We start from the raw sequence: 24,859 nt of genomic DNA, 5'->3' as shown, positions 1-24,859 counted from the left end.
TAATAAATAAATAAATAAAATAGAAGGACTCTCACTCTGATCCTGCAGAGCTCTTTTTATGTAAATGAATGGGACTTCAGTTAGTCATGACTCACTTACGTCCCATTCGTTCCAATGGGTCTATTCTGAGGAGGACTCCCGTTGGATTTTACCCAAAGAGCAGGCAATCAGTCCTGCCAGCAGGAGGCGGCACTACCATGGGCGCAGTGCTGCCCTTTAAGGGTCACCGTTTTATACAAATTAGCTGTTTTAAGGAAAAACATAATAAAAGGAAAATGTAATAGTTCAGAAACTCTTCTTGAACAGCTGAAGCGAAGTTGGCAATTTTGGAGATGGTGGTAGTGGTGGTGCAAGTAGCTGGCCTTGCCTAGGGCGCAAAATAGTCTGGCACCAGCCCTGCTTGCGAGGAAAGAAGATGGTGGCCACCTAGCCTGGGGAGGCGGCGGCGGCGGCGGCGGCAGCAGCAGAAGAGGAGCGAGCGAAGCGGCCGGCCAAGCCAGCTACACACCAGCCCCCCTCCGGCGCGCGCTCTCCACCCGGGCAGCTGCACCCGCTCGGAGGGCGCGTCCGTGCCTTGCAGCGTCTGCTCTCGCTGCGGGGCGGGGCGCGGGCAGCACGGAACGAGCGAGTCAGGTAGGAAGGCGGGCGGGTGGGCAGGCAGGCAGGCAGGCAGGCGGGGGCCGTCAGCGCTCCTCCCCTTCGCGGTGCAAAAGACGAAGACGACGCCTCCCCTTCGCTTCACTTTCGCCCTCCGCAGAAAATGTCCGCGCCGGAGCTGAACTTGGCACCCATCAAGGAGCCGTTGGGCTTCATCAAAATCCTGCAATGGGTGAGTAAGTCTCTCTCTCCCCCTCTCCTTCTCTCTCTCTCTCTCTCTCTCACACACACACACCCCTTCCCCGGGAGCGCAGCAGAGCTGGGGAGTTAAGGATCGGGGCCTTTAATTGGCCATCGCCCAGCGCGGTCGCCGTCCGAAGCAGGACCGGCCCCGCCCCACCGCACCCCACCCCCGGCGGGCATTTGCAGTGGGGCCGTGGCCGCTCCGCTCTCCGGCTGATCATTCTTTCCTGCGTTTCTCTCGCGCGCGTATAAACACAGGCGTGGCCTCCGGCCTGCGCTTTTTAAGGCTTGCTTAGATCTATGGGGCGGATTGAGGGGGAAAGACGACTGTCTTTCTCACCCGCTCATGCCCTGTCCAGAGGTCTATTTTAGGCGGTTTCTCTCTCTCCCCCCCCCCCCGTCCGCCCCCCCGTTACAGGCTGGGGATGTTCGTGGTTCTGTCTCTAAACAAACCATGTGCTTCGGTTCGGGAATCTCCCAGGAGAGGAAAGGGAGAGAAATCACGCGTAAAAAGTAAAATCTAAAATACTGGATTGATGAATCTGGAGTATCCGATCGCCTTCTGGTTTGGGCCTCTTAGGCAGTCAGGCAGAATTAGAACGGCCGTTCCATGCTTAAAAGTGTGGCCACGTGCCAAGCGAGTGATCTGTTGCCTATACAGGGTGTGAATGGCCCGGAGCGGAGTCTGTGGGGAGTGAGATCAGTGGGGCATGGTGGACAAGGGAGGTTTGAACTGGCTTGATTCTGTTCCCCCCTCCCCTCCCCTCCCCTCCCCTCCCCAGAAGTTTCTACTTTAACAGTGCACGTGGAGAGGGATTATTCTCCGTTAAAAGGAACTTCTGGGGTGACGAAATGGAATGTGACTGCACTTGCATTTGGTCCGGATCAAATCACTTTTAAGGGAGAGTCCGGGACTCGTTAGCCTTATGGGTAGCTTGGCTTACTTGCCAAAGGCACTAGTTAGGGGTTGGCTTTTCGACTGAGGCACACTGTGTTCTGGATTCATGGGCAGTCTTGTCTTGTGATTGGTTTGATAGTTGTAGACTGGCCTTCTTCAACCTGGTGACCTTCAGATGTGTGGACTACCGATCCCATCATTCCCAGCCAGCCTGGCTCATGTCCTAGCTGTCTGGGGCTGACGGGAGTTGTTGCCCCCAGGTTGGAGAGGGCTCTGGCAGGACAAGGGTAAACCTAGCATCCCCTGCATCTTATGAAGTGTGCCTGACCTGCCTCTTCTTATTGGGGGCAGGTGATTTGGAGACCTAGGGACTAACTAAAAACATACACTGTGAAGTAGTGGAATATTTTACTACCCAGTTAAGTCTCAGGGGTTCCCAAAACTGGAGGAGTGTTGTGACTGCTTTAGGAAGTGAAATCATGTGTCCCTGGCTACACTAGGCTCTTACATAAACCCTGGAGATTTTCACATCTGAGGCTTACATTACTTAGGAGTAGATAAAATATATACCTCAGCTAGACAGTGCTTTCAATTTCATTTCCACGTGAGGTTCGGTTGTGCTCTTAGTGTCGGGCTGAAATGTACGACCTAGTTAAGGAAGCAATTTGGAGTGGGGAGTGAAAGGCAGGTTTGCACAGTGTGAGTCTCTTTTGATAGAGGGTGGAAGGAGACTTGATAAGTTTTTAGAAGAGCGCATTGTTTTATGTGTAGAAGAGTTAGTACTCTGCGTTGTAGCCGGGGAAGTGGGTGGATGGATCAGGATCTACTGGTGACTTGCACTAGATTGGCCAGGGTTTCTGACTCCCAGTTTTTTAAAATTAGCAAGACCTTAAAGGCATTTCTACTACTACTGCCTTAAATCATGCTGATGGAAATCCTCATCTGTAATAAATCAAGTGTAGAGTTGTACTCGCATATATACACATGCAGGTTATCCCAGTGCAGTAGGCAGTTGGCTCCACCCCCTGAGCCACCATTTTGCATCTGGTTCCGCCTCTATCTGCTATTTTGCACCAGGCTCCAGGTGGCGGACCCTTGGGAGATGGTAAAAAACAAAGTTGATCCCACAAGCCTGAAGCCCGCCCACCTCTGTTGTAGATAATTGGAGCTAAGGGCAGAAACTGGAACGTGATGCTGCAATCTAGTATGCTTTTTAATTTTGTGTGACTGCAAATAATAATAAAATAATAATAATAATAATAATAATAATAATAATAATAATAAATTTATTTCTTACCCGCCTCTCCCTTTGGATCGAGACGGGGAACAACATTAGTACAGGAATCAACACATCTTAAAAATTCTTGATTTTACATTGATCTGGGTAGGCCTGCCGGAAAGGGCTAGTCTTCAAAGAACTACCTTCTTCCTCTTCTGAGCTCTCAGATATGGGTAACCCAGCCTTCCCCAACCTGGCGCCCTTCAGTTGTGTTGGACTACAACTCCCAGCCTTCCCCAGCCAGCACATGGAGCACACTGGGCTGGGTACGGCTGGGCTGTATGTTTGGATGGCTCCTGTCGAATAGCTACTGTGGCCTCCTAACCTAAAGATCTCTGAGCTACCTGTTTAAAAGAAAGATTAGAGAGCTAGTGGTAATAGAAGAGGGAAAATTGCATTTTCGAGATAAACTATGTTTGTTTTGAAAGTAGGAATCCTTTAATCAGAAAGGAAGGAGAAAAACAATTCAACATTTCATTCTGTCTACCTACGCATATATTCACACACACACACACACACACATCTTTTCCCCTTTCTGGTCGTTGGAGGAATGCCAGCAGCACTGTTTTATTCCCATATCCTTGACTTTCCTGTTAACATTTCTTTAGGGTGGAAACCGTGAGCATCAAAGATGCTTACATGTGTGAACATTTAAATAAAAAAAGAAAAGAATTGTTCCAAATGTGTACAGATTAGTTCTTTGTGGTCAAAATTTGTTAAAGCCCTTGATCTGATCCATCATGGCCCTTCTTATGTTCTTATGAACTGCAACTCACTCATAAACATCTTTACATGGAAGCAAGTCCCACTGTCTTCATTGGGACTTACTCTTAAGTAACCACATGTAGGAATATAGCCTTATTGATGCAGCCCCTTGCATCTTAGAATAGTTAATGTAGAAGCAATTGGGGGCTACCACTGAAAAGGCCCCCTCCCTTGTTACCGTCCCTCGGTGAATGTTACACATATCGGGATATCTTAGGTTTATCAAATTTGAACTCCCTAGCTGTTACGGAAAAAATGATAACCATTTTGGTGTACACTTTCAGGAAAAAAGTGTATAAACGTCCAGACTTTCTGGTAGACTAGGGTGCCTTCAGATTAGGTGTATAGCAAATTCCCGTTTTCTAAGTGGTGTGAAAATATCCTAAAAATGTTCATAGCACCATGAATCACTCAGTCTCAAGATAAATATGTTTACACCCATAACATGCACATATGGGGGTGGGATAAGCAGAGTTAGCAAGATGCAACTTGATCTTAATGGGAGTCCCCAAAATATTGTACTTACCACATATGAAACAAGCAAATGTATTCAGATTGGGCCAATTGAAATGGCTGCTTCAATTGTTGATTCAGTTGCTAATTTAGGTGATCATATCTTGGCTGATCATGCTGAAATATGCACAAGCCTTTTGCCCATGCAAGCAGCTCATTCCCTTCTTAGCATGCTATGATGAAACCAAGAGGTCTTCTATTAGCCATAATTTCCCATTACATCCGAACGAAGAAACTTTGATTACCAGGTTCTGAACAAATCAGGATCTTAAACAATGGTTTGAAGCTGCTTTAAGATCCTGGCTTGTTCCGAACCATAGTTTCTCAGTTTGGATGTGGTGGGAAACTATGGCTAGTTGAATACTTTCTGATTTAATTGTGGTGCACTGAGAAGGCTCCATGCACAGGAAGAAAGCTTACGCGTATCTCAGCTTGTTAAGATGAGATATGATCGTTTGAGCTGGGTCACTGTCATTTCTTGTATTTGTGCTAATTTAATGCCCCTCCCTAGGCTATGTTGATTTTGTTCTTCGTGTAGACAGCTTTAGTGTTTCTAGTAACATGACTTAAATTGGGTAATACTTTGGTAAGCTTGTGTTGAAGAGGAAACTCATAAAGGCACAAGGAAATGAACAAAGCCACTGGGATATTCTTCAATTTGTTCCTCTTTCTAATCAATAAAATATAGAGAGTGAAACCCAAGGCAATGAATTCCTGGACAGAAATTGTAGGAAGGCAGTTTTATTCCATCTGATCTTATTAATTCAATTCACTGTTGGACACATATGTATGTATTTCTATCTTCAGACCTTGCACCAAGGAAAAAGATTCTGCACATAAAAATAAGTTAAGCACATATGCGAAGTGTTTCATAAATGTTACCTTTATTCATTTGCCTTAAACATGGGAGAACATGTCTTTCTCTTTGGGTCTTGAATTTTCTTATGCAAGTTGAGCAGAGATGGCAGGAAGTAGATGTGTAAGATTGCAGGCTAGGATTTCCAAATAGAAAACCTCATTTTACAGAAAAGATCTATGCCAAAAAAAGTAAAAAAAGTTAGTGTTTCTGTAGCTGCCCCTGCCCCAAAAGTTAAAATGAAAACAACTTACTTTGAAATAGGTATGTTGGGCAGTCAGTAAATCTTTCTACAGTCACCGTTTCCTATCCTGGGTGACATCAAATGTTTTGCATACCAGCTGGAGGATTGAGGGAGAACGAGAGGGAGAACAACCCATGAGCCTGGTTGTCAGTCAGGTGCACGTGGGTTGTTCTGCGACTAACCCAGACTGCGTAGCTTATTCGCAGGGTGGCTTAGCATGTCATGCGAACCCGCCCACGTGCACAATTGAAGTTGTGCTCTGAGAGAGCTCCAGTTCTGTACCAAGAAATGTTGTGTTCTGTGGTTTTAAGTTGTGCCAGTTTGCATGATATTTTATGCCATAGTTTTTTGTGCTTCCACTCGGCATGGGGAAGAGCAGGGGGCTATGTTTTTTTTAGAAAAGCAAGAGCTGGAATTCTCAGGAAGCCAAATTCTGCACTTGTGCAGTGCAGCGAAATCCACCATGCAGCCCTAATGGCACTGCTGCCTGTGATGATCCCTATTTGCCCACATTGCGGGCAGCATGGGTGGCTAAGCAGTCCATGTGGAACTTCTGAGGCATAAAAACGTCTTGCTCTGAAAGGATCCCTGTATACTCAGGGCCTCTGGAATGAGAGGAGATCTTGACTTCTGCAAGGTTAGGCCTTTTTTCAGCAGTCGGGGGTGGAGAGAGGGAAATTGCTGGTCATAATGGCTAGTAGAGGTCAGTTCCCAAATGGAAGACTCTTAAGCTGGTATACAGCATACTTCTTTATTACGATCCATAGATCCATGAAAAAAAAAAAAAACGAAGAACAAGAATCAAACATGAAATCATACAGTTGGAGCTATTATCAACTTATGTCTAATACATAGAGAGCTCTAATCCTGGCCGCCACTGTAAGAAATTTAGCAACAGCCAACGTTATTCTTGAGGACTTATCTTCCAACAGAAACTTAACATAAAATTTGTCTGAACTTCTGGACAGTTTGCTCAACAATGGGGTGATCATAAGATGGTGGGCCTGATTATAAAAGCTACAGGACAGAAGGATATGCTCCATCGTCTTGTGGGACTGACTTGTGGGACTGACAGGGTTGAGGAACCCTGGAAAGACTTGGAGAGTCTGGGAACTAGGCTAAGAAAGCCAGTGTGGTGTAGTGGCTAGAGTGTCGGAGTGGGAGTCGGGAGATCCGGGTTCTAGTACCCACTCGGCCATGGAAACCCACTGGATGACTTGGGGCCAGTCACAGACTCTCAGCCCAACCCACCTCACAGGGTTGTTGTTATGAGGATAAAGTGGAGAGGAGGAGGATTATGGGTTCCTTGCAGGAAAAAAAAAGGTGGGATATAAATGCAATAATAAATAAATAAACACCCAGCAGAATGAGGTGGGCAGGGGAGAAGCATAGCACAGTGGTGTTGCCCATGTTTTGCATGTGGTTCCAGTCTCAGCATCTCCCATTTAAATGGATCGGGTAGCAGGTGTGAAGGGGAAGAGACTGCTTCCTGGATTCCTGTAATGGGAGGGAAACTTCTTGGCCATCTCACAATCCTTCCTTCTCATTCGGTCTTGTCCCCCAAGGTCCGCAATCAATTTACTGAGTTTGGTGCAAACAACCCAGGAATGAGCCCTTGTAAAATGAACGGTCAAGGCTTTCTCTTCAGGAAAGCCCGTTTGTGATGACTCAGATACTGTCTTACTGCCAGCTGTTTTTCCTTTTGAATTGTGTCCATTAGATTGTATCTCTGAGGGCGGGGCGGGCTTTCCTTTTTTTTTAATTCTCTGTACACAGGGCCGGCCCGAGACATTCTGCTGCCTGAGACAGAGCAGCACACGGTGCCGCTGCTCACCTAAGATTCATAGTCTCCAAAGCCAGCCAAGTTATCTTGGTACGTGAGGCAGAACATCCCATAAGCACCTCTCCCCATCCCTGACAGTAGAATTACAAGAATAACAAAGTAAAAAAAAAAACCCTTAACAATTGGCTGCTTTTTTATGGCATCTGCCTGAGGCCACTGCCTCATTCTGCCTCATGGTAGGGGCGGCTTTATAAATTTATGTCTTATCAACCAGAGGGACCTGCAGCAGAAGTGGGATGGGGTGGAGAGCTTCTATTCAGGTTTCCAGCCATTCCCTCCCCCCTCCCACGCCACAGTTTTCCTTTGCTTTTTTCTTTCTCCCACCTTCAGTCTTCTCTTCCCACTGAGCATGTGCCGTCCTCACTGGACTACTTAGGGCAGGGGTGTGGAACTGAGGCCCTCAGGGCCAAATCCAAGCCTCCCAGAGTTCCAAACTAGCCCCTCTCCCCCAAACTATTATTATTATTATTTATTTATTTATATAGCACCATTAATGTACATGGTGCTGTACAGAGTAAAACAATAAATAGCAAGACCCTGCCGCATAGGCTTACATTCTAATAAAATCATAATAAAGCAATAAGGAGGGGAAGAGAATGCACCAAACAGGCAGTATAAAAGTCAGAATAATTCAAATTTTAAAAGCTTTAGGAAAAAGAAAAGTTTTTAGCTGAGCTTTAAAAGCTGCGATTGAACTTGTAGTTCTCAAATGTTCTGGAAGAGCGTTCCAGGCGTAAGGGGCAGCCGAAGAGAAAGGACAAAGCCGAGCAAAGGAAGTGGAGACCCTTGGGCAGGTGAGAAACATGGCATCAGAGGAGCGAAGAGCACGAGTCGGGCAATAGTGTGAGATGAGAGAGGAAAGATAGGAAGGAACTAGACAGTGAAAAGCTTTGTAGGTCAACAGGAGAAGTTTATATTGGATTCTGAAGTGAATTGGAAGCCAATGAAGAGATTTCAGAAGTGGAGTAACATGGTCAGAGTGGTGAGCCAAGAAGATGATCTTAGCAGCAGAGTGGTGAACAGAAACTGATCATTTCTTGGTTTTTGTGCTGTTTTCCCCAGTTTTTCCCCATTCTGAAAGGCGTAGTTATTAGCGGTAAGAGCTTTCAGCTAAAATATGCTGGGGTGCTATTATTATTATTATTATTATTATTATTATTATTATTATTATTATTTATATAGCACCATCAATGTACATGGTGCTGTACAGAGTAAAACACCAAAATAGCAAAACCCTGCCGCATAGGCTTACATTCTAATAAAATCATAATAAAACAATAAGAAGGGGAAGAGAATGCACCAAACAGGCACAGGGTAGAGTAAAACTAACAGTATAAAAGTCAGAACAAAATCAAGTTTTAAAAGCTTTAGGAAAAAGAAAAGTTTTTAGCTGAGCCACTGGAAAGTGACTCCTAAAAGCTTCTCCAAGCTCTTCCAAGCATTAGATCCACGTCGGAAGCCTTATCCCCTGGCCCTCGGCAAGAGCTATTAAGGTGCTGGGTAGCAGAGGCAGAGCTTTCTCGGTGGTGGCCCCACACTTTTGGGATTTCCTCCCTGGGGAGATACCCATGGCCTCATCACTGCTGGCATTAAAAACGAAACGAAACCTGAAGACCCACTTATCCTGCCTTTGGTGCTTGCAGATCGTTTGCTGCTGCCGTGTGGCGTGCGTGTGTTTAACTGTATGTTTCATGTGTTTATATTATTGTAGGCCGTCTTGTGAGGGCCATGCACCGTGAAAGGTGACTTAAAATCTTTTAAATAAATAAAATCGAATTCTCTAAAATTGAATTCAGCCCTTGGGCTGAAAGAGGCTCAACATTCCTTAGTTTAGAGGTTTGGGGAGTAGATTTAATAAAATGTGGCACTTTGGGGGAATTTGTTTATCCCTTGTTTTCATGCTGCATAGAGTCCTTCCGCTCTTTGCTTCTCTTGTTAACCCCCAAGGGACTCCATGGTTTTCACAGAGCCATAGTAGCCCAAGGAACAGGTCTCCCAAACAAGCTCCCATGACTAATGTCCTTGACCGAGCTGCACTAACCTCTCCTGTGGACATGACCTAAAAGAGCCCATGAAATGCAAATATTTCCTCTGCTATATTGTACTTGCCGATGGATCTGAAAAACTGCACTGATGTACCTCCTTCTTTTTTCTTGTTTTCTTGGTCCTTCATAGATTTTCTCCATCTTCGCATTCGCCACCTGTGGAGGTTACAGTGGGAAAACTTCCCTTGTGGTCAACTGTCCCAAAGGCAATAATGAGACTATAGAGGTAAAATTTGCCTACCCTTTCAGGTAAGAACGTTTATCCTGTGGAGGACTGCTGTAATCCTGGCACAAGGAGAAACCCTTCTACCCTATTTCTTCGATTCTAAGACACACTTTTTTCCCCATATAAACATCTCTAAAAATGGGGTGCGTCTTAGAATCAGGGGTGCGTCTTAGAATCAGGGGTGTGTCTTAGGTTTTTTTTTTCCTGTTGGTGGTACTGAAATTAGTGTGCGTCTTACAATCAATGTTATCTTACAATCGAAGAAGTACGGTACTTCCCCCCCCCCCCCCGGGCAGTAAAGCACATTGTCCCTTTAAAACATGGAGGCTAAATGTGGGTGGGCGGGGCTAGTTTCAAGGTTGAGGAGGCCCTGAGGTAAAATGCCCTCTGTTGGTGCCCCCTTCCATTCGTGGCCCCTCTGGGGCTTACCTGGGAGTGGCAAAAACAATAGTGGCTCATGCTAGCTGCCATTTTAATTTCCCACAATGCCATAGATGTGTTGGTCTAAAACTCCCGGAATCCTCCAGCCAGCTGGCTGGAGGCTTCTGGGAGTTGTTGTCCAACACATCTGGAGGGCACCAGGTTGGGAAAAGCTGTCATAGATGGAAGTCACGGAAGGGCGTTGTGTGAAATTAACATGGCAGCTGGCTGAAGGATTCTGGGAGCTGTTGCCCTACACCAGGTAGGGGAAGGCTGTCATAGATGGATGTTATGGAAGGGCACTGTGGCAGGACCTAGATGTCTGGGGTTGCTTGGAGCTGAGCAACTGCCCAAGAAACCTGGGTACCAAAGCAAGCCCTGCAGATTGGAGAGGGAGGATAATTAACTTCATACAGTGTTTTGGCCCCCATGAGAACCTCTCTTTTTGCTAACCACATATCTCTGGTTAGCAAAAAGGTAACCACAAGAAATTCTCTTAAAAGAGTTTGTTTGGAGATATTTTCTTTCTTTTTTTCCCTTTTTTTTTGCAACGAAGGCTGCAATTTTATGCACACTTACTATGGCGCATATCTTGTTTAAGTCTGTGGGGGCTAGCTTCTGTTTCAGTGTGGATGGGATTGTGGGAATCTTGAATATATCCACGGGTAGGCCATTGCGCCTTGCTGTGAATTTTATCCTGAGTGCAGAGAAATTTCAGAACCCTTCCATTGAAACAGTTGCATCGCTGTAAGGCCCACTCTGATCAGTAGGAAGAAAAAACATGCAAAGAGGAAAAGGAACAGGTCTTTACCTGATAGATCCCCACAGATTTATTTTTGTGTGAAGTAGGTGGGCAGCAGTGAACCATGAACTAAAAAAAACCTTGCCATGAAATCAGACCCAGCCCTGCATGTCGCGGCAACGGAAGCCTCTTAGCCTCTTTCGGTGCTATAAGCTTTCAAGATGAAAAAAAGAGTGGGTTAGCAGGTATCTTGGCTACCTTTGGTCTCCCGCTGAAGTGCCACGTGCAAAGGGTGTCCGCTGTGCCACTCATCAACAGGGCTGTGCCAAGGAAACCCAAATTTCCCTGTGCAAGAAGAAAAAAGTAGCTCAAGCGTACTAGAGGCCAGAGGTCAAAGCTCTGGTTGGCTACTTCAAATTCAGCTCTTCCTGCTCATTGCCTTTTGGGACTCAGTGGCCTATGGTCCCCCTGACTTGCAAAATGTTCATTGCCTGCCCGTGCTCTCCTTCCAGAGTCACACAGCTCCTCCAGTCCCAGAGCTCATGTTCTCCCTTTCTCAGTGCCCTGTCTGATGTATCTCCATCCTCATCCTTCCCCTAGGCGACTCCTTGTTGGCCGAATGTCTGACTCACCTTCCTACCCACATACATCTTCCTGTCCTTAGCATCCAGTCCATCTCGGGTCCCAGTCTAACCCTTCAGAATACCCCAGATGGCCCCTTACCCCCTGGCCCTGCTTCCTCCCCACCCCAACCACCATTCATTTGGTGGTTTCTTGGGTTTTGCATGTTTCCCTCTCAATCTGAAAGGCTGAAATGCCTTTACTAAGTCTTAGTTACTGTCCTGATTCCGAGCCTCCCCACCCCCCTAGATGTGAGACAACAAAACCTTTATTTGGCAAATCGACAACTCTTCAGACCTGAAGGGAGTGTGAATGCTAGGAGCTATCCTCTAAGCTTAATTAGCCTAACGAAACAAGATAGTTGCCTATCAACTAAATGGATGGTTTCCTGCCTTGCCTGACAGGCTTTTACCAGATTTATGGGTGCACGATGGAACCATCCCCATGTAGAACATGCAGACTGACCCATTGTATGCATTGTGTTTTGTCCTGTTCATGGGAGATCTTGTGATTGGAAACTTAAATTTCAGATTTTACTTCTTTCCATCCTGAACTCAAGGTTGAACACGGCTTCGATCGGCCCTCCAGACATCCAAAAATGCAATGTCTCCTGGACGCAGGCGTACGTCCTGGTGGGAAACTATGGTTCCTCTGCCCAGTTCTTCGTCACCTTTGCGGTGTTTGTGTTCCTGTACTGCATGGCCGCCTTGGGGCTGTACCTGTGTTACTTCCGCTTGTATCGTGGTGCTGGTAAACTCCCACTGCTCGTAAGTTGAAAGTGACTTGTCTCCCCGTGTGTTTAGGGCCAGTGTCATGGGTCGGCGTGGGCGGGCACCTGCCGAAGGCCCACCTAGCAAAGGCTCCCCTGGCAAGGACCCCCCAGATCCGCTCCTTCTCTTATTTATTTATTTATTCATTTATTTAAAACACTTATATCTTGTCCTATATCAATAAGATCTCAGGGCGGCGTACAGATAAAAGCATACAGTATAAAACAGTAAATATACACAGCTAAAAGCAAATAAACCATAAACCAAGTTAAAACAGTATATAATTTAAAAGCAGTAAAACAAAACAGTTAAAACAGTGTGCCAACTTAGTGAATTCAACCATTCAATCTATTGGGTCTGTGACCACGTAATAAAAATCTAATCTAATCTAAAACCATTAAAACTTTGTTAAAAAGCCATGTTTTCACTTAGCGCCGGAATAAAATCAGCGTTGGCGCAGGTTCACCATGGCGACCTGCTTTTTCACCCACCTCTTGCTCCAGCCCAGAAAATAATGGTGGCAAAAAAGAGGAACAGTAGATGCCATTGGTTCTCTACCTGGCAACCGAGAAGATGGTAGCAATGATGAGGAAAAGGCAACAGTGCTGATGGGAAGGTGGACTCACTCAGGGAGAGAGGCCCAGTGAGGGTATCTTGGCCATTAAAGATGTCTTGCCCCAGGCCCCTCCAAAATCTAGTGCCAGCTCTGTGTGTGTCGCTTGCCAGTTTTACATCAACTTCGTGGGTTTATGTTCTGTGCTCCTCAAGAGAGAGAGAGGAATAGGAGAAAGATCTGTATTTATTTATTATATTTATATCCCGCCTTTTTTCCTCCAAGGAACCCAAGGGCGGCGTACATAATCCTCCTCCCCTCCATGTTATCCTCACCACAGCAACCCTGTGAGGTAGGTTGAGCTGAGAGTGTGTGACTGGCCCAAAGTCACCCAGTGGGTTTCCATGGCCGAGTGGGGACTAGAACCCGGAAACTCCCAATTCCCAGTTCAACACCTTAGCCACTACACCACACTGGCTCTCTGCAGTCATTGTCCTTTTTGAACCATGTTGTTTAAAATCAAGAGTGATTGCTATTTGTTCTTAATAGTAGTTAATTTCTGATGCTTTTCTTCAGGCCCAGCCTGACCAAAGTTGCCGCCTTAAGCAACTGCCCACCCCGCTTCTTCTCTCCACACCAGCCCACTCCTGGCTCCCTCCCCCCCCCCCAGCTTCCCACTCCCTCCTCTCATGCCATGGCGGGGACTCATAGCTCACGGCTCCCTGCTCTTGCAGGGCAGCGACTCCTCGATTCCTCCCTTCAGACTCCACCAACCAATGCTTGCCACACCCACTTCCTGCTACTTAATTGTAGGGCCAGCCCTGCTTACCTTTATGTAATGATCAGTTTGTTAGGAGTGGGGGAGTTAGAGCCAGTGTGGTGTAGTGGCTAGAGTGTTGGACTGGGAGTCGGGAGATCCAGGTTCTAATCCCCACTCAGCCATGGAAGCTCGCTGGGTGACTTCGGCCCAGTAACAGACTCTCAGCTCAACCTACCTCACAGGGTTGGGATAAAATGGAGAGGAGGAAGAATTATGTACACCACCTTGGGTTCCTTGAAGAAGAAAAAGGTAAAAGGTAAATTAAATAAATAAAATTATAAGTGGTGGTAGCAAGCTTTCAGCTTGTATGGGGCTTACTTACAGTGAGCTAAATTCTGCAAAACTTGGCAGGTGGGGGGAGGAACTTGCTCCATATACTGCTGGAAAATGTTGGCTTGATTAATAAAGGCCACTGATATGTCAACCAGCAAAATCCTTTGAAATCCTTTTCATCTTGGCCTTTTCTCTGAAATTCCCCTGTGTTGTGGGTGGCTGCCCTTGTATCATTCAACGGATTTTGGAATGGCAGATGGATAATTAATTAACTGCTCCATTAATCCTTGGCAGAACAGGGGTTTGTAGTACTCCGCTTTCCTGAAACGTCATCCAGCTTTTTCCAGTTCGGCACCCTCCAGATGTATTAGACTACAGTTCCCATCAGCCCCAGCCAGCATGACAAATGGGGGATGATGGAGTTGCAGTCTGACACCTTTGGGGGCGCCGTGTTGGGAAGGGCTGCACCTGGCCATACTGAGTCTCGTTTTTAAAAAATCCTCTGTGTTTAATTAATGTTATTTCTTCACCGCGTTATTATCTTCTCCCCACTTCTATGGGGGGAAAATGTTTTGGATGACAGTGAGGAAGGGCGTTGTTGTTGTTTTTAACTTCTCAAATAGTCACTTCTTATTTGATTTGTGAGTTTTTCCCAAAAGAATTTTCATCCCAAAGGTACAGGCCTTTGCACCTTTTTGTATGCATTTCGTGGATGTATAGCATCCAGACTTCATGCCCTGTCCTCTGGATGCATTTGAGGGGTGTCCCCTGATGCCGGGGAGGCGCGGTGCACCCCCCCAAAAGTTTTAACTATGACGCAATTATTCTTTCTCCCTCTTCTCCTTGCTGCTGGGATCACAGGAGCTCTGGTGAGTGTGATATCCCTTCTGCATGCTGAGTTGCATCATCCTGATCATTAGGCCGGATGCATTCCGGGGGCTTTCTAAACACCACTTTGTTTGTGCCATTGCTCCTGCAAAAGAGCACGATTTTTACATTTGAAAGGTCCCAGGTTCAACCTTTGACATCTGCAGTTAAAAGGATCAGGTAGCAGGTGACATGGAAGACCCTTGCCTGAGGCCCTGGAAAGCTCAAAATCAAAGTACCAGCCTAGCTGGATCAATAGACTGACCTACCATAAGGCAACTTCGTGTTCCTACAAATTTTTGATAATTTTTTTTTTTGGTAGTTATTCTGGAATAATTTTCTTAAAATAACAGTCCCCTGTCCCGCCTCCCAGATACACAAATAAGGAGCTCTTAGGTATTTTTTATGACCATCCAGGGCCATTCACACTTGGTTCTGTGTGTCTACTTGCTTGCTGTCACAATAGGGGAACCCTTTCTCCATCAATTGATCTATCTTGCCAGGACGAACTCTTAAGTGGTAGCTGTGGAATTCCTTGCCCGTTGCAGGGGATTTGGGGACATGTCCTAGGATGCACTTGTGAGTCGGTGCTGGAGTGGCCTCTTGGGCGCTACCCATCATGCAGTGCAGCATGGCAGCATGCCTTGGAATGTTCCTAAACACTCACCTGTGGCGGTACATTTGGAGAAGGATCAGTAGTGGTGATCTTCTTAAACAGTCATTATTCTACTCTAGAATTTCGTCTTGCCTCATGCAGAATGCTTTCTGAGGGAAGCGGCCCACATGTTAACTTGCTGTGCCATTGTGAAATAAAGACACGGGTGCGGATCAGCCTTGCATAATCCTCAACAGCAACAACGTGGCTTTTGGTTTTTGTTTAGTTTTTTTGTAATCAGATGTGTATTCTTTCTGTTTTCCCAGAGCAAACTCCACTAAGAACTCTTGTCTTTTCCCCTGCCACAGGACTTTGCTGTCACTGTAATCATCTCTTTCCTGTGGCTAGTGAGCACATCAACCTGGGCAAAAGCCCTCACGGACATCAAAGTGGCCACTGGCCCCAACTTTGTGGATGAACTTCTACCTTGCAAGCCAAGTCCTCAGATATGCACGTTTAATGATATCAGAAGCATGGGATCCTTGAACGTCTCTGTGGTATGTATGTACTACCATAAGCTGGGGATAAACAGCTGAGGATAGCTGTCTTCAGGCCTTCCTTGTGAGGTTCCCAAGAGCACCTAACTGGACACTATTAGAGGCAGAATGACCCTGTCCAGCCGACACACTATGTCACGGTGGTTAAGAATTTTGAGCTAAACATTGGGGCTTAGTGTGTCACTTGAACCATAGTTTAGCATGCCGTGCGAACCATTTCTAACCATGGCGGTTACAGAACCATGGTTTAAACACACTCACTAACCATTTGCTGTAAAAGGGTTAGCGGCCTAACTATGGCTTAGCATGTCGTCTGAACAGGCCCTATGCTGGTCTGGAGCCTGGGGGCCCAATCTGGCCCCCCTGAGGTCCCCTCCCCAGCCTCAGTGGAGGCTGGTGGCTCCAATGACACTGGGGCAGTGAATCCTCTTTAAGTTTCAGTCAGAACTCTAAAGGTTCTGTGGCACACCTTGAATAGCTCCTTTACAGTTCTGACTGAAACCCAGAGTGGATTCACCGCCCCACTGACCTCAGAGCCACTACCCTCCGCTGTCCAGCCTCCCTCCCTTTCCTTCGACCATCAATCATTTGGTGCTTCTCTATGGTGTGTACACATTTTCCCTCCTTCTGAACGGTCGAAACACCTCTCCTGTGGCTGTAGTTCTTGGCAGTAAGACCTTTTAAATTACAATATGCTGGTATGTTTTGTATTTTGGGCCCTGCCTCTTTTCCCTTCACCCCTCCCGCCGCTGGAATGCATCTCCAAGGACTTTTCCGAAATGGAATTCAGACCAGTGGGTTAAGGATATCCCCCACCCCATCCCTGGTCTCTAGGTGAACCACTGAGACATCGATGCTGTTCTTAAGAGCGTGTCTTTCTGAGGGTGTGTTTGGTGTTGATGGCTTGAAATTTGGATTCATGCCCAGCACCTCAAGGCACAATAGAATGGAACTGACCAATTCATATTCCTAACTTTTTAAAATTCTCCCCCCCCCCCCATCCATATTTTTAACTTTTAAAAAAAAGTATTGGTGGAGTTTCGAGGTTTGGGGGAATCGCTTTTTAAAAAATTGTGGGGTTTTCTCATGTGTGAAGTAGCAATGCCATTGCTGGACAATCTCGACGAAACCACACGTAATGCTGAGTCACGTAAATATTTTCCCCGAGAGTTTAATTAAAAACAACAACCAGCAGCTGCAGGAAGTTGCCATTCGGAGTGGAAGTTTGTACGTGAGTTGGTTGCTTATCTCCTTTTCTGTGGGATGTTTTTTCTTCTTGGGAGTACCTGTATCTCTTCCTCTGCAGAACTAAAAGCTCAGAGGACGGGGGTGACTTTCATAAGAAAAATGACCAGCAAGGAAAGATATAAGTGCCATCCACCGTCAGGTAACCTTCCGATCCAGATAGCAACTTTTCCCAGCTCTTTTCCAGGCGTGTTTGTTTGTTTTCCCTCAAGGGTTTTTAACTTTCAGGCTTGAGTTTGTCTTTGAGTTGCTAACAACAAAAATCGTAAAGGGATTGAAGCGTCTTTCTTACCAGGCAAGAGTAAAGCGCTTGAGGCTTTTTGGTTTAGGAAAAAGCTAGAATGAGCTACTTAAAATATAAATACATCATGGTTAATCTTTAAAACAGCCTTCCCCAATTTGACGCCCTCTAGGTATTTTGGACTACAATGCCCATTCTCCCTTACCATCGATCATGCTAGCTGAGGATGGTGGGAGTTGTAGTCCAAAACATCTGGAGGGTGCCATCTTGGGGAAAACTGTATCAATTATGAGATCAGTCCTTACAGAGGTACACATTTTGTTTATTACAGCATTTGATCAAAGGTCTCCAGTTTTTTGTTGTTTGTTTTATCAAAGAGAACATTTTGTCTTCCTTAACTTGAATGTAACTATTCAATTGATCAGAAATACCATGAACCTTATTTTCCCGTTCTCCACATTGGGCCTTTTCTCTGTGTTCTGGGTAAGTACAACTTTGAGATGATACCACTGAGAGATAACACCTGCACCAGTAACGTCCTCTCTATTCATTTGTTTTGCCCCTGCTTTTCTGAAGCAGGAAACTGGAAAAACTGCCCTCGGCATCCCGGTGACACCAGAATCTTACATCCCAGGAAGAAAACTGCTCAGATCTGCTGAGGCCTGAAACTCCCATTTCTCTTTTTCTCGCTCCCCAGGTCATCGGTTTCCTCAATCTGATTCTGTGGGCAGGAAACGCTTGGTTCGTCTACAAGGAAACAAGCCTCCATACCCCTCCGGCCAACGCGTCTCCAAATCCAACCAACCCGTCTCCTTAGGGGATGTAAAGAGTGTGGAAAGAAACACCCTGCATGGAGCGCAACTTCTCACCGCAGGATGGTTGCCGCCGCAGTCCCCCCCTTCCCCTGTCCCCCCCACTCAGTTATGCAATTGATGTGCGAAAAACAGATGGGTTTTCTTTTTTGCTCTTATACCCTGCATGTAGGAGGAAGGAAGAGAGGTCTAGGCTCTGCCCTGTGCGCGTCCATGAGGATCATTCTACTGTATTGAAGCTTGCTCTGTGCATTGAAAATAAGGACAACATGTTTCTGGATGGGAAGCTTAACAGAGCCAGCCGTCTGCCAGCTACCAGGTTTTGGCTTTCCAGCTGGTGCCAGGTCAGCACGCGCTGCGTGACTGGGGCCGTGCCATGCTGCTCTGCCCGAGGCGCAGCCTCATCCTACGTATGTTTATCTGGAAGGAAGTCTCTCTGAGTTCAGTGGGGCTTTACTTTCCCAGTAAGCATGCTTAGGGCTGCAGCTTTCGTCCCACCCAGACAAATACCTTTGTCTGCCTTGCTGGCAGGAATCGTACATAATGTTCACAGATGTACACTATTCTTAGGTTACACTACTGTCTTCCTGTCGAGGGGGTGGTCAAAATGCCTGCTTGGTGGTAGAGTCCGTGTAAGTGGAATTCCAGCCAACCAAACTTAGATTGATAACTCCAGGAAATTGTAGGGAGGCAAAAAGCATTGCTTTGTATGTAACCTGCAATGCTGGGATCCCACAGGTGGTGCCCATGGATACCTGCCAGGCTCCCTGCCCCTTCTAGTTTTTTTTTTTTTAACTTTTTAGATATTTTTTTAGAATTTAAAAATTAACAGGGAGGCTGCAAAGCAAAGCGCCGGTCTCTAGCACCTTTATTTCCCAGAATGCCTCTGGGCCTCACATGGGCCACAGAGACATTCTTAGAAAATAAAAATGGTGGGTGGCTGCAGTCCAATGCTTCATTCTGAAGTGTGCCCACATGCCCAGAAATAAAAGGTAAATTGGGGGGAATTGCTAGGGAGAATTGTGTGGGGTGAGGGGTTGGAGGGGGTGCAGGAGAGGGAGAGGAGGTGTTTTGCCTGACCGGTGTGTGTGTTTTGCCTTTGGGTGTGTGTGAAGTGTATGGGTATATATGTGTGCTACCTTGTACGTTTGTTTTTGGTGTCATGTTGTGTTTTGCCTGGATGTGTGTCTGTGTATGTATCTGTGGTGCGTGTTTTGCCTGGATTTGTTGGGGGTTGGTTGGTCTGGTGTGAGTTTTGCCTGGGTTTTGTATGTGGTGTGTGTGTATATTGCCTGGGGTTTCCTTTTGGTGTGGTAAATGTTTTGTGTGTGAGTGTTTCTCTGAGCATCACCAGTTTGCCTTCTGTGAAATGGGTATTTTGCTGCGTTTGTGGGCACAAATATGTGTTTTGACATTAGAGGCTCAGACCCCACTTCTGCTTTGTATTCATTTTCTTGGTCAAGGTATCTGTCAGTGAGCCTCATCTTTGAAGTGGGTATGAGAGCAGAAAACTGGGTTCAAAAGTGTGGTTTTGTATTTTGAAGCTCAGGTTTTATTTCTGCCTTGAACGTAGGTTTTTAGACGTGCTACTTTTCTTTAGTCTCAGCAGTTTTTCTTCAGGGAGAATTATGTTTTGTGGTTGGCCATGCCCACCATAGCAGCCATTTTATGAATGGGCAAGCCCCCCTTTAAGGAAGCCATTTTGTGAGAGCACCCATGACACTGTATCAAAATTCCGAATGTGCTAACTGGCCCAAAACAGTTGGGGATTCCTGCTGTAGAGTATGTAGAACCTGATTATAGCCAGAAGCTCTGGGAAGCTGCACAAAATATACGATCAAACATGGATTCCAGCAACATAAGTAGAATCCTAGGAATTCTAGCCTTGAAATAAAAGTTTAGTTTCCTAGACTTTATGGGTAGTGGCCGGATATGAGATTTTGTGTATGATAAAAAGCAGTCTGTTTCGATGGCCACAGGTCCATGTTTCCTTTTCCCTAGCACAAGTTTTATTTTTCTCCATTTAGCCTTTTCCTGCAAGTTCTTCACAAACCAACTGAACTCAGAATGTCAAATTCCACCAACAGAAAGAAACCACCCACCAAAGAAATAATGCCTTATGCAACTTGTTCAGTGGCACACAAAAATCACACAAATGCTGGCAGAGTTTGCAAATTCTCATTTGCAAATTTCCAAACTGAGCTTTTATGATTATGGAGTTTAGGGGTTGTATGATTATTATTTTTTGCATAGCATTTCAGAGATCCTGATTATGATGATTCAGCTATAAAGTTGCAACATTATCATGAAATGGTTCGTCATCTTTGACTTGTGCAGATGTAGTACAATTCTGCATATTTGAGTTCCTGAGAATCTGTTTTGATTATTCAAGAGGTCAAAATACTAGCTATCATTGTTACAAATACCAAAAATGAAGAGGCAGTATCTGAAAGCTCCAGACCCCTTGGAGTGGATCTGTATGTTACGTGGCTTTTTATTGTGATGTTTAATAATGTTCCTCATTGCTAAATAACCCCACACTGTGCCTTCATTCCCTTAGACATGAACCCTTGCTGTTCCTTTGCCAAAATAGTCTGAAAAGATTGTGAAAATTGGGGTTTAGAATAAAACATGCAAATTGAGCAAGTGTATGCAAAATAAGTACATTTTGCATATAATTCCATTTTTTTAATAATTTATTGTGAGAGCAGCCATAAAGAAACTTGCCAGTGACTTCAGGAGATTTCTGCTATGATCTCTACTCATGCATAGGATCTCTTTCTCTCTCAATCCCCCACTTTTGGCTGACGTCCTCTTTTCTATCCCGATTGAAGTATTTGCGAAAGCTTTGCACTTCCTCTCTGTAATGTCTTTTCATCATGTTGATTCAGTAGGGGTTTCTTAGAATGCTTGCTTAACTTTAAATTTACTGTTAATTTTACTAAGAGCAAAAGTTTAAACAAAATCTCTTTAAATGTATAATTTGCAGATTTGTAAGATTTACATCTGGTATCAGCATCTTGTTATCCTATTTATCTTCATGTCATGGTTACCCCTAATTTTACACCTGGAGAATGGAGGTTAGAGCCACAATCCTAAACCTAATCATGTGAAAGTCAGTTCCATCAACAATGGGAAAATTTTTACTTCTCCAGTGGCTGCATTCAGACACAATGATAAGCCAGGGTTCTGGAGAATCCAGGCTTATCATTTGCAGGCAGAATACTTGTGCATCGTGTCGGATCGCTCCCACTGCAAGCGAGGGCAGCTAAACAAACCATGGATATTCTAGCCATGGCTTGTTTGCTGTGATTTCCAAACTGAGAACTTTGGCCTGTCTCTTCCCAAACAAGCCAGGTTCATAAACCCACAACAAACCATAGCTTCTGGCTTTCTTATCAGAAAATGGGCTTCCAAAATATGACTTGCTGTTGTTTTTCTAGGAAACCACTCCAGCTATGAATACATGGCTGGCAATTAATATTATAAAGCTTGTAGCTTACTATTTTTAGTTCAATAATTCTAAAAGCTTTTTTATTCCATATATTAAGTCAGTGATACTTCCTGCCTCCTCCTCTTCGGTTGTATCCAATATTTGCCCTACTTGATGTTTGACCCATTGAAATGAATGGGAATTATGTTAGATTCGCGCTGGATACAAATCTCGGTTTCCAAACATCTTTCCCAGTGGCCAAAATTGTGTTCTAAAAGCTGTGAGTATATGGTGCAAAATACAGCAGGCTTATGGGCTATATTTGAGTACCTATAGAATTCCTGTAGCCGACTTGAAAAGGTAAGAATTGGAGATGCAGCAATGCCTACATGATACACCAGATTGGATGATACTGAATACTTCCCTTTCACTGACCAGTGACTCTTTAACATACTTATAGGTGAAACTTACAAGTAGGACTGGGTGTACTGTACATCTTTTTTAAAAAAAGTTTTAAAATTCCACACTAAGAAAAGCTGAATGTTTGTGGCTCTAATCTCTTATTTGACTATTCTTATTTTGCATAATTCCACATTTTTAAATATAATTTTGCATAGTTCTGGTTTTGTTAACCTCTGCTATGAATGGAAGCTCAGCATGTACTCCAGAAATCTACATCAGCCACCCTTCTGATTTGTGAGATTTCAACGGGCGTGCCAGTTTCAAATGTGTCATTACAGTCATAAGAGCTAGGAACTTCGTGTGTGTTTATAAGGGAAAGCTGAGATTCTGAAGAATCTGGATTTGTATCTGGTATCACATTCTGTGCTCCTGTAGAACTACAACACACATACAACCCTGCTTGTAAGACCTTGTTTTTTGGCTACACCCCCTCCCCACATCACTTTCATAAATAGATGTCCAGCTTTTGTACCTTTCCATAAAGTCACCAGTGCCTTAATTTAAGCACTATCAGCCTAGAATAATGAAAATTTAAGAAGAAGCCACAAGATCCTGATTTGAGCACATGATTAATAAATACCCAAGAACACCCACGGTTTTTGCTCTCTGTTTTTCATATGACTAAAATAATTTGACCTAACTGCTCCAAAAGGAACATTAACCATCTCGTGTAGGGTTGCAAGGAAGCCTTAATGTTCTTCGATATTTGTGTGTTAAAACCTTAACTTACACTCAGGGTATCTAGGAATCTACATGGTGCTCAATGCTGAACAGTGGGGTATATGCTTTCAGAGACAGAATCCTAAGTATCTGAGCCTTCATTTAAAAAACAAGTTGCTAGTCCTTATTCTTCCTTATGCTGCATTGTCCTTAAGAGTTGTTTCCTACTTCGTGTATATATGTGAGCAGAATGCATAGCTGGGTGAAAACCAGAATGCCTTGCCTTACAGGGAGATGCCTCTCAGAAGTCTATGAATCCATTGTGTATATCCTGCATCTCGCTTTGAATAATAGTTTTCTGCACCTCTCAGGGCTGAACAAAAGCCATTTTGAGGCTGTCTTCAACCCATACAACCTCTTCATTCTTCCATGGCTTGGAATGACAGTGCCAGCAGTGAATCTACAGGCTGGGAACAGGAAGCAAAGTTTTCCCCTAGACTAGCAAACATGCCTGGCCTGTCACCATTTATAGGAGTCAGGCCTTATCACATGACCTGCCCTGGCCTATCCCTGGTCTGAGTAGTTACTTTGCAGTTGCCTTCTTTGGCCAGATCTTGGTGGTGGTGTAGAGACTGAATACTCCTTATAGTCCCTCAAGCTCCATGTTCAGGCCTTGCTACGTGTGGCAAACAAGTTAGGAGAAATTGGTCCCTACCAACACAAGTCACTTGTCTAGGTCCAATAAGCCACGGCTGGGGGAACTTGTGGTGGTGTTGTATCCCAACTCCCATCAGTGCCAGCTGGCATGGCCAATGGTTAGGAACAATGGGAGTTGGGAGTCCAACAACATTTGTCAGGCCACAGCCTCTCCACCCCCACCATAAACTGGATTTTCTCAAAGGCTGGATTGAAAGTTTTCAAATGGAAGCATTTGGCCTAAATTTGGGGGCATAATGAAAGGGAGAGGGCATAATTGCTTCCCCTCTTTAGCATTACAAAGGGCGGGAGAAAATTTAGAAGGTGCTCATGAAGAACACATTGTTGGTGTTCCCTTGGCTGTTCTGTTTTTTCCAGGGGCCAATTTGCCCCTAAATGTCGCTATATTGATATAACATCATTCAGGGGGATTATGGGGATTTCAAAATGGCAGCCAGCAGAACAGAGGAGCTGGGAGGTGTGATCATGAGTTTTACACCCCCTCAGTTGTCCCTCCCATGCCCACCCCTACTTTTGCCACCACTATATTGGAAAAACAAATGGTCTCTCCCCCCCACAACGCCCTCTAACGATGGCTGTATGGATAGAGTCTGTGAAGTGGTTGTGTAAATGCCCCCTCAATCTGGCTTGAGCTCTTGTAAAGCTGTTTAAACACTGGATGCACTTAAAACCTGATTTAACTATGCAAATATGTGCAAAAAGCCATTTCAGCTTTCTAAGTAATGCTAAAAAGAAGAATATTTTGATGGAGGGTGGGGGGATGCTGAAATGAAATATAGCTTAACTTTTTAACCCTGCTCTTCTATCTTGGGGACATGATATAATTCCTCAACAGTTGTTTTTACCACTTGATATTAATTCTCTCCTAAATCACCCCAGATGTAAATAGCTCAAAGAAATGCACATTGTATTTTCTCTTGTAAAGAAAGCTGGCAGTGCCTTATCTAAATGATTGGTAGGGAGTTCTGTATGTTACTTGACTATGGAACTGTATTCCTGATCAATGGCGCTCATTTGGAATTAAAATTGTGATACCATCTTTTGCTTTCTGCTAACCCTAATGCTGAGATCTTATTGATATAGAGCGGGATATAAATGTTTTAAATAAATAAATAAATAAATTTATCAGAAATGGAGATGGAGGCCAACTGCATTCATTATGAAAAGGCACACATTGTTCCCCCCCCCCGTCTTATCAGAATTGTTCAAGAAACGTGTATGTGTTCTGTACACAACCAGTGTAATAAAAAATATTTGCTCACTGAATGTATATGCTCTGGCTTAGAAATGCTTTCAGAACTTTTCAGGATACAGTTTGGGTTTGGGTTTTATGTGTTTCCCCAGGCTTTTGTGCATTTGTGTCATCCTCCTAAATCTCAGCTTTTATTTGAAAGAAAAAAGCAAAATCTAGACCATGTGGGGTGTACATGTATGGGAGATACTCATGAGGCTGGGAATTTTTTTTCTTTTAAATGAAAGCTGATTATATGTGTGTGTGTGTGTTTTCAGTGGCCCCGTTCAGACAACACACCAAACCATGCTGCTTAACCACAAAATGGTTA

General features: G+C 44.8%; 1 protein-coding gene across 1 annotated transcript; it reads left to right on the top strand.

The window, feature by feature from the left end:
• Positions 1 to 685: 685 nt before the first annotated feature.
• Positions 686 to 24,567, top strand: LOC134408428 (synaptophysin-like protein 1). Its single transcript, XM_063140689.1, has 5 exons — positions 686 to 829; positions 9,414 to 9,532; positions 11,852 to 12,059; positions 15,539 to 15,727; positions 17,911 to 24,567. The coding sequence occupies exons 1-5, from the start codon at positions 761 to 763 to the stop codon at positions 18,028 to 18,030; spliced, it is 705 nt and encodes a 234-aa protein (XP_062996759.1). The 5' UTR covers positions 686 to 760; the 3' UTR covers positions 18,031 to 24,567.
• The last annotated feature ends 292 nt before the right edge of the window (positions 24,568 to 24,859 follow it).

This window comes from Elgaria multicarinata, chromosome 13 (genome assembly GCF_023053635.1).
Source record: "Elgaria multicarinata webbii isolate HBS135686 ecotype San Diego chromosome 13, rElgMul1.1.pri, whole genome shotgun sequence".
In the NCBI taxonomy this organism is placed as follows: Eukaryota; Metazoa; Chordata; class Lepidosauria; order Squamata; family Anguidae; genus Elgaria; species Elgaria multicarinata.
This window is presented reverse-complemented; position numbering and strand designations above follow the sequence as displayed.